This window comes from Drosophila arizonae, chromosome 3 (assembly GCF_054131065.1).
Source record: "Drosophila arizonae isolate 15081-1271.41 chromosome 3, UAZ_ARI_1.0, whole genome shotgun sequence".
In the NCBI taxonomy this organism is placed as follows: Eukaryota; Metazoa; Arthropoda; class Insecta; order Diptera; family Drosophilidae; genus Drosophila; species Drosophila arizonae.
In genome coordinates, this window is record NC_142923.1 from 3,552,908 (window position 1) to 3,571,739 (window position 18,832).

Consider the following 18,832-nt stretch of genomic DNA (forward strand, 5'->3'; position numbering starts at 1 on the left):
TCTCTGTATAAAATATTGATATAAAAATAAGTTTTCTATATGTAAAATAATATTTATAAATACTATAATAAAACAAAATTCTATATATATAAAATAATATTTCAGATATTGCAAACAAATCAAGTGAGTTGGCAAAGGGTATTTTCAAGTTCAGCACTTAGAACCCTCAATTCGTTTTTCTGATATATTTCGCTCAGCTAATTTAGCTGAGTGCGTGAGTTTCATTCGGTTGCTCTGCCCAGGTGCAGCTGATGATAAGCATTATCTGCCGCTTAGAGCGCCAACGCTAGCTCCAGCTTCAGCTTTGTACATTAGTTGGGTTTAACGGCTGGCGAATGGAGCTGGGCAGTTGTTCAGGTGTGAATATGTAAAATGTTAAATCCGAAATATAAATTCCATTTTTACACATGAGCACGCGTCCGCCCTGCATGGGAGCTGTGCTTCCGTGCGGAGGCGAATGCAAATTTCCGCTACGTATGCCGACCGCACGCCATAAATTCTCGACCTCAAGCGCAGGGCAGGGCGACCCAAAAATTCGAAACGAACCGACAAATTTATAACCGAAAAATGTGTTTACCCCCTCACCTCTCTCTCGATCTCTCTCTCTCTCTGTCACTCTCACTTCCCCACTCTGTGGGAATATTGTAATAAACAAGCGACGGGCAATAAATGATGATTTTTTGTTTGTTTTTATCTCTTCATTTGCAGCTACGTGGGCGAATACTCGAATATTCCCACCGACTATGCGGAGGTGTCCAGCTTTGGCAAGGCGCCCAGCGAGTATGGACGTCACGGCAATGCCTCGCCCGCACCCTACGCCACCTCCGTCATACTCAATCCCGGCCAGCAGCAACAGCAACAGCAGCAGCAGCAGCAGCAGCCTCGTTATCAGCAGCGTCCAGGCCCGAGCTCCTATGGCATGCAGCGACCCATGCATCCGCATTACCAACAGCAGCAACAGCAACAGCAGCAGCAACAGTTGCAGCTGCAGCCGCACTCCAGCGCCAACATCTATCAGCAAATGTCCACCACGGGCGAGATCTATCCCAGCAACACGGCCGGCGCACGCTCTGTTTACTCCGATCAATATTATTATCCAAAGGACAAGCATATGCACATGCACATCACCGAGAACAAGCTGAGCAATTGCCACACTTATGAGGCGGCCCCTAACACCCATCAGCAGCAGCAGCAACAGTTGACGGCGAGCGTGCGGCGGCAGCAGCTGCCACATGGCTGCAGCATTGGTCGGGACAGCGCTCGGTTCAAGGTGCCGGATCAGACGCTGGCCAAGAGCCATCAGCAGAACTTGCTGGATCTGGATGGCTCCTCGTTCTGCTACAACGGCCTGGCTGACTCCGGCTGCGGCGGCTCGCCCTCGCCCATGGCCATGCTGATGTCGCACGAGGACGACCAGGCGCTGTATCATACGGCCGACGGGGATCTGGATGACATGGAGCGCCTCTATGTGAAGGTCGACGACCAGCAGCAGCCGTCGCAGCAGCAGCAACAGTTGCTGCCTCTGGTGCCGCAGCAGCAGCAGCCGCAGCAGCAACATCTGCCCCAGCAGCTGCCACTCGACTCGCAATCTTGGCGCGCACAGAGCACTCGCTCCAGCCGCAAGGCCCACGTGGAGGAGCCCCTGGCCAAGGAGGCCGCCGAGCTGATCTACGCCCCCGGCAGTGTGGCCAGCGAGCGCAGTTTGCTGAGCAACTCCGGCAGCGGCAGCAGCAGCCAGCAGCCCTGCCACAATGTCTGACCCCTGGCCGCGGCCAGCAGCAGCCAGTCGGCGGCGCAGGTGCAGGAGCAGCTGCATGCCAGGGAGGTGCGTGACCTGCTCGCCTGGTGCGAACGCTTCAACAACGGCGGCGCCGAAAATTTTGATTAAGCGCAGAAGTGAGCACGGGGCGCATACTAAGCGCACTGACTGTAGAAAAAGCGAAGAAAATACGAGAAGTTCAAGCGTCTTGGTTAATTGAAAGAATAAAGCGAAGGTAGATAATAGAAATTAAAGGAAAAAAGTAAAATTAGTTTGAGCTTTTGTAAAGCCGAAGAATGAAGAGCTTGAAGTTGAGTTTTTAAGTTTTGTTTGTTTAATCAAACTATTCCTTCTATATAATGCGATAAACTTTTTAGTAGAAAGCTTGAATTTGTAAACGATTAAGCAAAAGCTTGAAAATTTACGTTAGATAGCTCACTTGGCAATAATGAAATTATAAAATTTCATAAGCTTTAAGTTTTGATATTTAAAAAAAACCTTGAAGTCATGCCTTGAATACATTTTCTTTGTATTAGAAGCTTTAATGAGCTTTCAGTGCGCTGCAAATTTCATCAGCCAAGAAAGTTCAAAAGCTCCTGCAGACCTAATAATATTTTGAGATACTTTCAGGTCCCATAAACGATGGAGCTTTAGACTCAAAGCTCAATACAAGATTTTTATAATGCTCAACAGCTTTTCCTCCTTTATTTCTTTCCTAAAACTTTATTCCATTCAGTTAACCAACGCATTTGAACTTAGACGACAGTTTACCACGAAATTGATTTGATATATGATTGATATGAATATTGTTACAACTAATTTTCTTAAATGTGACCAAGACTGAGAGCATTTTCTGAGTTAAAGCTGATAATTTCAAAGGAAGTAAACAAGTTACTCTTAAAGGTTTCGTTCGAACTAACTAACTACTCATACATAAAGCTGACTTGCTAAGAAGTGCCAATATCTATGGCTCTATGCTAGTGATAGACTAACTAACCCTCTCTCTCTCTCGCACTTTCTCTTCTACTATATCACTCTCTCACTGTAATTGCTTTATACCCAATTAGGCTTAGTTTTTAGTTGTAGATGATTGTAAATGTTATCGAAACGTATGATAAGTTCCTCCAAGTATGCGGGCAGCTAATAGCCGGCGCTTAAATGATGATTAGTTAGATTGTTACCTAACAGCTTAATTACGAACTAAAATTAACAAACCATAAATTTAATAAATTATGTAAAATGTAAATAGTTGATTAAGCTAGAACATAGACGAGTTTTCAATTGAATGTATTCGCATATGCAAATAGGACGACGAATCAAATTGTGCATATAGTAATTAAAAATCAAATAATTATAGCAGAGCCCATTTATTTAGTTGTAGAACACAAACACAAGCACATATTACTTATAAATATAAATTTATACATAGAATACATACATATATACATACAGACTTACTTATGTAATTAGTGCGTAATTACCAGCAGGCATATATAACAAAACTCCTTCAATTTAATGGCTAAACACAATTTGTAAACCCCATTAGATATGCATTTACACACACACACACATATATATATATATACACACATGAGTAAATAAATAAACATATGCATATATTCAAGCAAATAATGTATGAAGCATAAAATATTAAGTACATATATATTGATGTGTTTATCGTAAAATATTCGTATGTTGTTTATCCATTAGAAAATACAGAAATTCAATGTATGTCTATGTGTAATTATTGATATTGAATACGCGTATTTACAATGTAGCAATTAAAATGCAAATAAAAAATGCCATAATTATGAAATTCACAAAACAAGCACACACGTCTATTTATTCTATTATTGCCTATCTGCATTGTGGACTTCATCAAAGATGAAACTGATTCGAAATTTTAATTAAATTAGCTCTTTATTTACTTTGAGTGGGCAGAGTTGTTTAGCTATTAACTAATGACTGGGCTATTCAAAGAGAAAATACCTATATTTTAGTTGGTTACTCAAGTTCGCGTGTCGAATGAGAATTGAAGTCACTGTTATTGGTAATTAGACTAAAACTGCGAAGGATTCAAGAACAAGAAGGTCTCCAGGTATTGCAGCTGTAAGCACGTCAAATATATCTGATTTTTACCATGGTCAACAAAAATGAGCTAAGAGGGCCCAAAAATGAATAAAGCTCTACTACAAAACATTTATTCACAGCCAGCAGCTGAAGTCCTCAACCAGACGATTTTTGAGATTATTATTATTATTATTTTTGACGATTATTACTCTATGCAAATCTTGTATTTTTTAAAAATGTGATGATAAATAATTTTTTTTTTTTTAATATATTGAGCACATAAAATCGGCAGCATAAGCTGGAGTACGATGAATTCTCGCATTCACTTTAATTTAACAAACACTTAATGTATAAAATAAATTCATAAAATCCAAATATAAATGTCTTCAAGCAGCAAAAGTGAAATATAGAATAAATATATGCAATTTAAGTAAAAAATATTACCTGCTGGTATTCGTAAGTATTTGCTTGACATTTTATATATACAAATATTATACATAATTTAACTTATACAAATTACATAAAATATAAAACTGAGCATTAGTTTAAGAATTGCACTCAATGCATTTTGGTCATTTATTGCTCTCGCAACTCGTTTTAAGCCCTCTCCACAGTCAAAGTCAATTCGCAAATGTGCCAAGCCTGAATTTTATCAGCGCACAAAAGTAGGCAACATAAATTTCAATTCCGGCGCACCTGCCCACCAAACAAATGGCCGACCGAGTGCAGGGCTAATTGAAAAGTTGCTGCCGTCGCGACGTTGCAATGGCTACCCTTACTTAACTTAGCTGCAAGCCATCTAGTTTCAGGAGAGCGACGCGCTTTTAATTAGCTGCAAAAACCCAAAATTATGCATGTGTGCGCGTGTGTGTGTATGTGTGAGTGGGCTGTGCCCATTTTAACTACAAAATAATTACGTGCTAGGCAATTAATTGCCAAGGGGTTAGAGGAACGCTGAAAAAAAAGAGTAGGACGGACAGCAGCGGCAACAGTGAGAGCGACTCACGTGCGCCATTTGGCAACATCCGGCAGCCATTTGTTGCAAATCGACAGCCACTTCCGGTGCGTGTTTTGAACAGAGGCCACGGGAGACGGGCGGCTGCATGGCAACATTTGTTATGAGCGGTTTGCTTAAAAGAGAGAGAAAAAAAATTAAGGTAAATGCATTACAAAATGTGCTTAATGTAAATTTAATCATCAGTTGGAATGGGCGTGGGCGAGCAGGGGAGAGGAGATGCAGAGAGCTATGGTACATGAAAATATGCTGCATATAATAGGAGTGAAATTTATGAAATAGAGACTAGATTTGTGTGTTTATTATGAGCCAAAAATTAGGTTTTATATAACCATTCATGAATATAAATGAGTATATTGGTTTTTCATCTACTCATATGAATGAAAACCAAATTAAGTTTATATTCACTTTACTTCTAGAACCAAAGAACATTTCTTTTACTGTATTTTCTTAATATAATTAAAATAATATAAAACTATAAATTATAAATTAGTAGTACTCCTCATATGGAAGACTGTATGGTCGCCTTCTTAAGATCTTGTTTCACTCTAAATTAGGAAAATGTTGTCATGTTCTTTCAAGTCTCAAATATATACTGTTACTATGTTCATGCAGCTCCGATGTCGTCTTGCCTCTATATTGTGTTGTTATAGTTAGCTCACATTGCAGCCATTCAAGGCAAGAATCTGCTATTTAGCAAATAAGCTAAGATCCACGCGGACATAAACTTGATTTCTGTGTTATATCTAGAGAGCCTTTAAAAATATAATAATTTCCACATCAAATCTATTTCAATGAAATTCTATGTTTAGCTGCTCGTAGTCAAAAAAATTGACTGCTTCCATCTGGCTGATTACACTTCACATGTGCCCATTACTTGGGCTCCCAGAATATGCTTTAGCTGTGAAAAAGGAAAAGATGTGCGCAATTTGCGCTTCATTTTCAGCCGGCGTGAAATGGCGTTTTATGCCCAGGCACTTGCTGCGGCATTCAATTATGTACCGAAATGTTGGCAGTTCATAAAAGTAGCTGTCATTAATATGTAAACAATCGCAGCAATTGTTTTCGAAAGTGCCAGCCAGGCCGAGAGACAACAGCGTTACGATGTCTTGATGCTGCCTGCTGCTGCCTGTTGCCTGTTGGTTGTTGGCTGTTGCCTGTCTGCTGGCTGCGAGCACTAAAACAAACACATAATCATTTTATTAGCAGCAGGACGAAACGGAGGCGAGGCAGCCAAAGGATTCCAGCGATTCGCTTCGAATGACTGAGCAGCTCGTATTGGACTACGTGTTGGCCATGTCTCGTGTTGTTGTTGTTGTTGTTGTTAATGCTACTTGAGTTAACATGTTGCACCCGAGATCCCCATCATGTGTCAAGTGCGATGCTCGTTTGTGTGTGTGTGCGTGTGTGTGTGTGACTTGGCGAGCACGTGGAAGTTTTCTCGTTAGCGAAACTAATTATCCGTTGTCGCTGTCAGCAAAATATCGTTAAACGGTAGGTGACACTCACACGCAGCTGCATCCAACACACACATGTGTGTGAATGTGTGTGTATGTGTGTAGCACTTGAAGTTGCTTGAATGGGCGTGTACATGTGCGTGTGAGGCTGACCGCCATTTACTACCAACGTCAACAACAAACTAGGCAAAAATTCAACTTTAGGTGTTGGAAAAGCAAAAGCTGAGAGAAACTAAGTTAGGCCAGCAATATTTTGAGGCAGAACTGATTTATACATAGATGATGAGATGGTTGTAAAACCAATTCAAATGATCGATGGTGGAAGAGTAAAGTGTGATCAGAATATGGCTGAAACGCCGAAATAGTTGGGACTCAACTGGAGACCAATCGAAAAACAATCGCAGATAGCAGAACTTTATAAAATCAGCTATAGTAGTACCTATTCTGGATTTTATATCTGACTTTTATTACAATACAGAATACCTCTTTGTTAATACTTTAATATTAATTAATTAATTAATTAATATTTGTATATTAGAACATTAGTCACAAAAACCTTTAACTAGAGCTACCCATAGTATATCAAAGCCTTCTGCCAATCATCTTTGTAATTCTCTACTATTATATATTCTCTTATATGTTACTATTTCTCTTCCATGTTCATTAGCATATCAATTTTTATGCACAAATATACCTCTGCCATGAAATTGATAACAATGCTCTAGAAAGGGAAAAAAAGAAACACTAATACTAATCTTTCCAATGTTAAGAAATAATATGGCATATATTTCACCTTCAACAAATGTCTGTGGCAATTCATTTGCATATCAAAATACTTATAAATATTTTCGTAGTCATTTTATTTTTTATATGTAGTCATTTATAATATTACAATCTCTTACCTTATTGGAATGTATGAGAACTCAAACGCACTATTATTAATGTTATATATTTAAAAAAAAATTTTTCTCAGGTTAAATTACATATTTTTTTGTTATTACATAAAAATTACTATATTATATATTTTTTAAATTTAATTGAATTTTTTATTCAATTTTTTTTATTTTTATTTAGCTTAGATTAGAAAGAATCTATTTAATGTATATTCCTCAGGTTTAAAATATTTTTTTCCTATTATTTATTACTACTAAGTAAAGTATATAATTTTTAAAATTTCATTCAAAACTGTTTTTATATATAATTTTCCTTGTTTTTTATTCAATTGAGATTTCGTCTAACTAGCTCTGATTAACTTTCTATCGATATCCTGTCGCAAATGGCATTTTCATTTCCAATTCGAAACAGGTAGGTGAATATGGACTAACTGTTTCTTCCCTTTGCATTCTATTCACACTTGTTAGGCCTTGGAGTAGAGGGCAACTCTACAATCTAAGAATTTATTATGTACTCATAGAAATGCAATCAGCGTAAATGTCATTTGGTGCCTGAGCCTGTTAGGCTCAGCTGACTAAAAAGTCATTGAGCAGCCTGTCCCACAGGTGGGGCAAATGGAAAAATAAAGAAACGGCTGGCAAATGGGGCAACTGTTTAAGTAAATTAACAATTCATTGCATGAAAAGTTTTGAAAATGTTGTTTGCGCACATAGAGGCAACAGAGCTCGCCCATTGACAAGGCAGTTTTATTGTTGCTGGGGACAGCGAGAGAGAGTGAAAAAAATGAAAGAAAGGAAAACTGAAAAGCGAGTCACAAACGAACAAACAAACAACACAAACAACAACACAAACGGAAGCTGGCAAACAAGCGGAAGGCTCTGGCACTCAACTAATGGCAGCATAATGCGTTTATTGTGGAATCACAAGAGCAACAGCCAGCAGACAGTCACAGATGTGGATGTGGACCAGGCCGCCCATTGCTGCGGGGAAAGCCCCGGCGCGTCAGTGCCGGCAAAACTCCCCAAGCAAGCGAAGGGCGGCGCGCGATAACCCAGCGCAAATGTCAACGCAAAAGTCAATCAGAGCGAGGTGCGGCATGCTCAGTGGGTGGCTGAGGGAGTTGCTGCTGCTGCACAGACATTTCACTGAAACTTAATAGAAACGTGTGCGACGACCCCACCGATAGCCACCACCTCGCTGCTGCTCTCTGTGCCCCACCAAAAAACACGCACGCACTTTTCAATGGGCAGCAGACAGGCGGCAGACAGCGCAGCATTCAAAATCAATTCAATTGAAATACGTTTTTTTATGCCCTGGAATTATTGATTGAGAGGGTGTGATGATTGTACAGGAGCTATGGAAGAATGTCAGATTGGCTGAGATATATTTTACATTGAACGAGATGAGACTAAGGCGATCGTGTTATGTTTGTCTTTCTATAGGTTTGCTCTTCCATCTCTTTCTCTTCGTCCGTCTGGCTATCTACTTCCCTTCCTCTTTTCTACGATATTAGCGCATCAATCCACCATAATATGAAAGTCAGAGCTGTAGTTTAACTACATTGTTAATCATACTGAATGCCCCAGTTGCCAGTGGTTAATTCTTAAGTTAGTCTTAATTTTAGATGAACTCCAATTCTCTGATTAAAAAAAAAAAAAAAAAAAAAAAAAGAAAAAATTTTTGTATTTAATTGTATTTTTGTATTTTACAAAAATATAACTTTGAGTTTTCTTATCATTCTTGTCATTACTAATTTTTAAAATTTTATATAATATTATTTTATTTTATTTCAATATTTTGTTTATTATTATTATATTAAAGCAATTAATTTTGAATATATTCTAGTCAACCAACTAGGCAAATGCTAAGGCTAGCGATAAAAATGTAGCCCATCTTCTTTTTTTTATACCCTGAACCCATTGAAAATGGGAAATCAGGGTATAATGGTTTTGTTGAAATGTATGTAACAGGCAGAAGGAGGCGTGGCAGACCCCACAAAGTATATATATTCTTGATCAGGGCGACGAGCTGAGTCGATTTGGCCCTGTCCGTCTGTCTGTCTGTCCGTCTGTCCGTCTGTCCGTATGTTTGAACGCGTCGATTTCCGAAGATATAAGAGCTAGAGACTTGAATTTTTTTTTTTAAATGACCGTATATACAGCGCGGACGTCGAGTTTGCTTTTAAAATTAGATAAATCATCCCGTTATGTTTTTATCGAGTAAAAACATTCAAGTTCAAATCAGATGCCACTATAGCTAATTGTGAATGATTTTTCTTTTTTTTAAATTTCTCAAATATTCAATATAATATGTAGATCATATGCTGAAAGTTTCATTAAATTCCGTTCAGTCAAAAATTAATAAAAAATAATCAAATATTTGGCAATTAACAAACGCACGTGCAGCAGCTACAACAAAAACATTCGTTGAATCACATCAGCTGTTAGTTTCGTTTAGTTTTGGTAGATGGCGCAGCAACAGTGAATCTATTTGAGTTTTGCCAGCGCCACCAGCAGGGTGTGGGGTGGCCTAGTGTGTTAGCTGCATGACGCTCGATCGAGAAGTCCGCGGTTCGAATCCCGATCGATGCAACTGATGTTAATTTTTTTTAATTGTTTCAAAATATTTTTATATTTTCATAAATGAGTTTTCTATTTAATTTATATTTTTAAATACACCGAAATTGAAATTTTAACTATACCTTATGTGCATTTTTAATAGTTTGGGTATTCTAGCAGATTCTTAGAATCACATCAGCAGTTAGTTTCGTTTAGTTTTGGTAGATGGCGCTGCAGCAGTGAATCTATTTGAGTTTTGCCAGCGCCACTAGCAGGAGTGTGGTGGCCTAGTGTGTTAGCTGCATGACGCTCGATCGAGAAGTCGCGGTTCGAATCCCGATCGATGCAACTGATGTTAATTTTTTTCAATTGTTTCAAAATATTTTTATATTTTATTAAATGAGTTTGGTATTTTATTTATATTTTTAAATACATCGAAATTGAAATTTCAGCCATACTAAATGGGCATTTTTATTTGTTGGGTTCAGGGTAGTATCTAGTCGAGCACTCTCGACTAGAGTTTTCTTACTTGTTTTATTTATTTTTATTTAATTTTAATTTATTTATTTATTTTTTTTTTTTTTTAATTTTATTGCAGCTTTTGTCGTTTACTCTATAGCATTAGAGTATCTTCTAGTTCAGAAATGCTTATGGATATTCAATAAAGAACGCAGCGCAATCAAAGAAAATTGATGAACTTAAGGTATATGCTAGTACAGCTACAAAATATTAGATACACCCCAAATACATTGAACTAAGCGCAGACAGAGAGTATAGACTAACGTAGGGTATCTACCAGTCAGTCACAGCCAATCACATCAGCTTTACTTGTTTTTTTGCAGCTCTGGGAATTGGGGAAGTTTAAGCATCCACCACCCACCCAGCCCAGTCCGCTCCCCCATAGAGATTCGATGACAATGTCGCTTTTTGTTGTTTGCTACTTGAAAAACTGCCGCTGAAAAGTGCCGAAAAACTGTTCATTTTCATTTTCATTTTCATTCTCGTTCTCATTTTCATGTTGAGTGGCGGAAATAAATGATTTCCGGGATGCAGCGGCACCAGCAGCAGCAGCAGCCGCATTCACAGCCACAGCCACGGCCGCTAATGAGACGTAATGTGACGTTCATGACTGGTGCTTACGCAATGACCGCCAATAGGCCGCCAGAGTCGAACTGCTGTCTCATCGCACTCGAAATTAATTGCCAATGGCCGTAATGTCGTTTGTCAAAAGTTGTTGCATACTTAGCGGCGCGATGACAAACCAAACGAGTCGAGTCTCGACTGACGCCAGATACTTATAGCTCATTAAACAGGCGCGCGCGCACGCTCTCACTATCAAAAGTGCAACTCATGACACGCCCACCCAGCAGCCGAGCAGCCCCCACCAGCCAAACTACAAGGCTGACAGACAAAAATATTTGAGAGAAAAACCCGCTAAACGTTTAATGAATCACATAATGAGGCAGAACGACGAAAGATTTGGAAAACTTACTTTGAGTAGCTGCTATTTTTTTGTTTTGTTAGTTAATATTGAGGAGAAGTAAATTCATTAATTTCCATGTCTGGATGTGGACTGGTATGTAAGGAGGAAGAGAAAATGCGTACATATACATACGTGCATGTGTGTGTATATTTATATGAATATGATTAGTAACGATAGTTATTCGATGAGAGTGCCAGAACTGCAGTCGAGGGTCTTCTGAGTAAAAGCAAAGAGAAGAAATACTATAAGAATATTGGGTACGTTTTCCTTTATAAATTAGCGAGAAAAACCGTCACCAGATTTAGTATCCCGATACATCAATATGAATGAATATGCATTGAGTGCGAATATGGCCGTAAAAACGACTTTTCTAAGAGAGCAATATTAAAATACCTTCACAGGCTTGATTATTGTATAATTTTATATATATATTTTTTTAAAATGGCAAGTCCCGTTAATTTTTAATAAATTTTCTTAAAATTATAGCTTAAAAAGGTAGTTACTCAAATCAGTATCAATCTGGCTTGGACAGCATACAAATGCCTTCACCGTCAATCCCAAATATGTTTACATGTACTTAAGGCCAAGTATTTGTCTTATTAATATCTTTAATATATTCACATACTTCACTGTGGTAACTTTAGTCTATGCCTATCTTAGTCCATTGTCAAATGTCAACTTTATCTCCATTCGTCCTCAGTATCTTCTGCTTGACCAGCCAGTGGAATCTGTTCAATTAATTACGTTCAAGAAATGCTTAGCCAGATTTGTAAATCCTTGGCCGGGCAGCACATTTGTCACATGCTCGCTTTCATCAATTCCATCATCTTCATTGAGTTCACTCATTCCTGCGGCAGGGTAGCCACCCTCAAGCTGAGTTGCCAAGTTTTGCGTAGTGCTGAGCTTTTCAATATTAATTGCATAGCTTTGGCCTGGGGTCAAGGGACATCCTTGGCGAGGTGGGGTCAGAGCAAACACAAAAGCCTTTTGACCCATGTCCTGTCGCCCAGGACTTTTGGCTTTTGATGAATAGACAAGAATTCGACATGGCATGAACGAGCATTTTAAATAAATTAGTTGTATTACAGTTGCATTCGCTTCTCTCCTCTTTTTTCTTTTTTTTTTTTTTATGCCTTCCTTTTTGTGTATGCGAGCAAATAAATTACGTTGTCAAATTGATTGGGTTCTGATAGAGAGCTTTGATTAGCTCGCTAATAAATCAAAGTGAAAACTCTTGACGAGAAGTGAAGACGTTCATATCAAAATGAAATATAAATGAAGATGGAGAAAAGTTCACAAATGAAATTCACTTAAGAGTTTAATTAGAAAGCAGACGGCGCCAGACAAAAGAGTGGAACGATTTATGCCTTCAGGTTATAAATTAAGATAATAAACCACCAAATTGTTATAAGTTAATTAAGCTAAATGAAAAGCTTTTAAGCACCGAGCACTCGCAGGCATCCAATGTGGAGCCTGAGACGACATCAAGGTGAAGTTGGACGAGCAGAGAAAAAAAAATAAGCAAAACGAGAATAAGGAGAAATACCAGAGATAGTATAACTGAAAGCTGGCGGACAGGTTGAAGGATGTCGGTTGAAGTATGAGCAATGACAGCCAAAGCAGTCCACGAGGACTCGAGGACTCCAAGACCCGAACTTGGAGTCTGAGTGCGAGCTGCAGCAGTAGTTAGCTCGACCTGAAGACAAATGTCTGCCAATTTGGCTAAATGGCAAAACTCGGATAAGTAAAATAGTAAAACATGCACAGGAGCATAATAAAGACAATAATTATTATTGTCATGTGTGTGCACTGAGAAAAATCAACAAAAAATTAAACATAAATATAAATGTATAGCTGAAATAAAAATATTTATTATATGGAATTGAAGTAGAAAAAAACTTAAAAAAATAAAACAAATAATATAGAAAAGGAAAATAAAAAACTCGTTTAAAAGTCTAAAATTATAAAGAGATTATGAATATAAAATTTAGATTTAAGTATAAAATTCATTATTTTATTTTTATTAAAAAGATAATTTTAAAAAATAATATATTTTGTTTACATTCTTTGAAAAAAAAAACTTTAATTTTTATTTATTTTTCCTAATTTTATGGAATTTATTTTATTTATTTATTTATTTATTTATTTTTTTTTTTTTTTGCTTCAAATTGAAATTTATTTACAATAAATATAAACCCTCTGCATTGAACATATACAAATATGCCTTAAATATATAATTGTGAAGAAATTTTAAACTAACAAATTCTCATCCAAATGATGAGATTGAATATTCTTGATTTTATATGCCAGACTTCTTTTTCATAAATTAGTAGTATGCATTTTTAATAAATATGTACTTTTCATTAGACATACATACATGTATAAAATTTTTCACATAAGAAAAAGTATTCCATACTATACTTTATTACACTATATAATATTTAGAAACACATACATATTTAGAAATACATGTAATAAAATAAAATATTAAATTAGTGAAATATGCGCAAAAAATATAAATATACATATAATTAATTTTATTATTTCTATATTTAGTATACTATTTTATATAAAAATTAAAGCTTTTTCAACATTCTCAAAACATTTTGTCTCAGTGCATGCGTCGCAAAGTTTCTGCGTGTGTTCATAAAGGGAACTTTGCTGAACCAAAATGCCTGACAGACAACGTGCGTTAATTATGGCCATCTGCTAGACGACTCCAGACGCTCCTCAAATAGCATTAAGGAAATTGCCTTGAATCGCATACCTATGTGTATTCACCCATACAAACACACACACACACAAACACACAGCGGTTCTCACACTCATAGACAAATAGTTGTTTGTTGTTATTGTAGTTGTTATTGTTGTTTAGCCTGTCATTGTTTGGCCATCAACTGTCTGAGTCGGAGAACCGCTTAAAGGCTTTGCGCATATTTAAACTGAGCCGCTTAATGTTGGTAACTGGCAACTGCATCGGCTTTTGACTGGAAGCTATTACGGTACTCGTTATTGACAATATGATGTGCTGATTGGCATATTGAACAGTTAGCAGCATAGCAGACAATGACTCTCGATAGCCCGCAACGAGATAGCTTAGCCAAATGCCATAAAATGTGTGGGCGACTGAGAGTTTCGGCAAACTGCGTGACTGAAAGCGATCGATCGATATTTATTTTAAAGTCTGTGCAAGGTTTTAAAGTTGTTATTGGGAAGTTGAAAAGCAGGCGCTTATAGACGGAGTAAAGCTGTACTAGTTACCTCGCTTGAAGATAAATTTACGTAGGATTGTTTTGAGTTTTGAGCATAAATATATATATCGATAGAGCTTTAAATCAGATGAGAAACAGAATTGCATTGTTTAGACCAAAACTCATTTGGCTGAGACTATATAATAGAGCTTTCAAAATTTAATTAATTCTACTGGGTATGAAGTTTTTAAATACTCATTGAAAGTGGGGTATAGTATGATAGTAATATTTTAAACGTTTATTTTATTGTTATTTTTATTTTTTTTAAAACATATATAGCTTTCAAAAGCTCCCTAAGATAATAAGAACAAATTTTCTAACATGAATTATTGGTACTTTTAAGATCCTATCATATGGCGCATTGAACAATAACTTCCTCTCATAGATCTCTCTCTCTCTCTCTCTCTCTCTCTCTCTCTCTCTCTCTCTCTCTCTCTCTCTCTCTCTCTTGAAATAAAACCCTAATCTGCTCAGATATTATATTTTCCCTATACCATAATACAGTACAGCTTAAGTAAGATCAGAGCTCAGTCTAGCACACTTTTTAACAGTAGAACTTTCAGCAACTCACAAATATATCAACCTCATTTGGAACACATCCAGTTTTGTTTATCATTTCAATTAGCCTGCCTTTGGTTCAGTCAAGCCAAGCGACTCACTTTAAATATGAAAACTACTAAATTGAATCAATGTACATGACCAAATCACATACCCAAGCATGCACACACAGCCACACACAACCACACACGCACACATAACCACACACACTCAGCAGATGCGTAAGCAAACATTTGAAATGGGAAACACTCGAAGCATACATCGAGCATATGTGTTTAAACAGATCTGTTTGTGTGCATTCAGCAGTGCCACACATTCAGCCACACGATATTTGCGAATGACAGTTTGTATATTATATCTATCTATCTATATTTATATATATATTTCGTTTCCGAGCTGCGCTGACAACCCTGGCGCCTTTTGCCTTGCAGCTAGCTACTCGGTATTGACAGGGGCCAGAGTCTGTCTGAATGATTTCTCTTTTGCGATAGTATGAAAGTGAATTCTTTGACGCTTTTCATTCATTCGCATTCGCACGGCGCTGCAGGCCACATTCTGTTCTGGCCATTGTTGCGTGTTCCCTTATTTTTGTTGACTTGTGCTCTTGCCGGGGTGGAGCTGCGATAGTGGCTGGAGACTACTTGAAGTTTGGCGTAAACTTTGTTAAATACACAACATTAATTTGATTACAAAATTACAAAGCAGTTCGAGGAGTGCCGCCGGTCATGATTTGTTGTTCAGCTATGAATACCCTGTAAGTGGTGATGAAAAGGGGTATAACAGAGCATACATATTGAGTTTCATAATGTTAAATCTACGTCAGGTTTCTTATTGAAAATTTTCATAATTGACATTCTCATATATTGAAATTCGATAAAGCTTTCATAAAGTCAGTTTATCGATTTCATCAATTTTTCTGCTCAAGATTTATAGAATAGTTATTGCTGCATGAGTTCTTCCCTTTTCTTGGCTTGTTTTACCAAACTCCATTTAGTAATTCATAAATACAAAAATTCGATAATAATCGATTATTAGTATTCCTAATTTATAACGCAATAGTGTTAGCTTTTATACATTCTTTAAAGAATCATACATAATTAACATTCAGACTCTTTCATCTTCACTAAGTTTCTGCTAGTCGAGTAAGTCGATATTTTTAGATATTACATTTCGATAAATATCGATTTTAAATTAATTCAGTTAACGTGTAAGCCGTTTAGCTGTTAAAGGGCCACAGCCACAGCTACAAATCAGCACATCTTTGCTTCTTCACTTCTTATACCAATTCATCAAAAATGCGTTTCGATCAAAGAGTTGATAGGCAAAGAAGTGCAAAGTATTTGTCCGTGCAGCATAATTTTCTGAAATCCTCTCGCTCCCTTAACAATGTGTCAAAATTCGTGCAAAATATTTGACTGCTCATCGAGGTGTTCGCTAAGTGTAGCCGCAGGTCAAATGCGGCTCATCTTTGAGCAATGGAGCAAAGGAAAATACAACTTTAACTGTTTCGAGCAGCTGTTCAAGTGCTCTTCAGCATTTAATGAGTTGTAGCCGACAAATAAACGCTGCCACCCCAAAGTATATTAAAGTACTACGTATATAAATATATGTGTTTAGATGTATATATGCATGTGTCAAGGTATGCGCTCTTAGTTCTGCTGTTGTCAACTGCAATTTGTGTGCTTAACGCTGCCTGAAATAAGATTTTTGGGGGACAGCGTCTACTGCTCATGTGGTTATTGGAGCTTACTGTAATGGAATTTTTAAGTGAATGTCACAAATGCAGAAGCAGCACAGCAGCTGCTCAAATATGCAAAGACTTTCGCCCACCTAATGTTACATTACGTATACGACCTGCTGGCATTATATATATGTATTCTTTTTTCTTCTCCCGCTTCGCGGCCCACCTCACAATATGCTCAACTTATTTTGTAGACAATAGCGATTTTTGTGTTTATTTGAGCTTATATGCACATCATCTATCATCAGCTTAACACAACAACACGCCCAGAATGTGTGTGTGTGTGTGTGTTTGTGAGAGAGGGAGAGGGGGAGGGAGAGGGAGAGCTGCATCAATTTTCATAGTTCCATTATTATGATTGTTATTAACTTAAATAGAAAATACTCGACTGTTTCATAAATCTTGGCTCTCTCGGCACGCCCGCTGCGCCACACATTCAGACTCTCTGAGGACTCAATCTGCTGGGTTTGGGGATTCTTGTTGTTATCTGCTTGGAGTGGCGGTCGGAGGCACGTTGCGTCAAGTAGATTTATGTTATGTTGTGCGTATGCTGGCTGCGAGTTGTATAATTCGCAATGATGAGTTCTGTTGTGATTTATTTTTTCTGCTCGCCGAGTTCTTTATTTGATTCCCAGCTGTCAAAAGTACAGCCACAGCAGCAGTTGACACGAATAAATATATTCAAGAATTTTTGGGTAAGTGGGCAAGAATTTTATTTAGAAAAATATAATATAAAAAAGTCAATGTTTAAAAATTATAATATTAAAATATTTATTTTACTGTGCGAAAAAATTTTAACACATAAGAAAATTCCAGTCGACTCTGTTCATCGTTCAACCCTTCGACATGCACATATACACACACACATACGCGAGTGCTCATGCTTACATATATCTGTTCGTATGTCTGTCTCCCTCTGTCTCCTTCTATATAAGTCTCCGCCTAAGAAAGGCAAATAATGGCGAAGAACTACTAAAGATCGTTTATGTTCTCTCTTATGTATGCAGCAGTACTCATCTGGTATTTATACTTGAGTAAAACGGAGGTAGAATGCTCGCAGCATCAGAGAGTATTCCCATTGGTCAGAGTAAGCTCGACTGTAACGATCTCTACCTGGCGTCGGGCACAACCTCTGAGAGAGACTTAGTGCTTGAGTAAAAGTGGCCCTATATAAGGGGCAGCAGCTGCAGCATTTCTTCAGTCGCCCAGGCCTAGTGGGGGTCAGTCGTGCAGTGCAGTAAAGTGAAGTGAAGCATTGTAGACGTGATCGAGGAGGAAATACTTGGAGGAAATATTTCGAATAAATACTTTGAAAAAATACTTTGGAGAAATATTGTACTTAAAGAAAAGAATATAATATACATACATAAGAATATACTTACATATATACTTTATGTGTAAGAGCTAAACACAAAAACTAAACTTAATATACAATTTAATATATGTATCATATTATTTTGACATACATAGGTATGTAAAATTAAAAAAAAAAAAAAAATTAAAAAAAAAAATTATATAATTATTATAAATTATACGATTTTAAATAAATGTAAATTTCTTAATAAAACTAATTATCAATATTGTTATACTATATAAATGAAATTATTATTTATAATTTATATTATATATTTTATACAATTCAACCAAATATAAATTTCTTAATAAAGTTAATTATTATAATTATTACATAATTGATTTAAATCTTCAACATATGTTAATTAGCTATTCAGTTAATGCAAGATGGCCTCGTTCTTTTGCCATTTGTGTGCTTCACCTCGACGAATTAGGCAAGTAATTAGACGGCACAATTAGAACTCTGAAAGCGGAGACAAAGAATCGCGCCGCACAAAAGGCGCAAACTTTTAATAAATCCGTAAATTACTTAATTAATAAGCCACTGCTTTTCGCGGTGACGACAAATGCGATAAGGCCAAAAGGATAAGGGACGCGACCATAAACAAAGCGCCCTAAACTATGCAACGTTTGCCAAAGGTTTGTCTGCATGACTGCGTGTGTATATGTGTGTGTGTATGTTATGTATGTGTG

The 18,832-nt window shown here is 37.1% G+C and overlaps 1 protein-coding gene across 1 annotated transcript in view; it reads left to right on the forward strand.

Moving 5' to 3' along the window:
- robo2 (roundabout 2) overlaps positions 1–3,597 on the forward strand; it is a 57,486-nt gene extending 53,889 nt beyond the window's left edge. The window contains exon 14 of the mRNA XM_018004385.2: positions 709–3,597. Coding sequence (XP_017859874.2) covers positions 709–1,759 — 1,051 coding nt within the window. The 3' untranslated portion in view covers positions 1,760–3,597. The remainder of the gene's footprint in view (positions 1–708) is intronic.
- Positions 3,598–18,832: the final 15,235 nt, after the last annotated feature.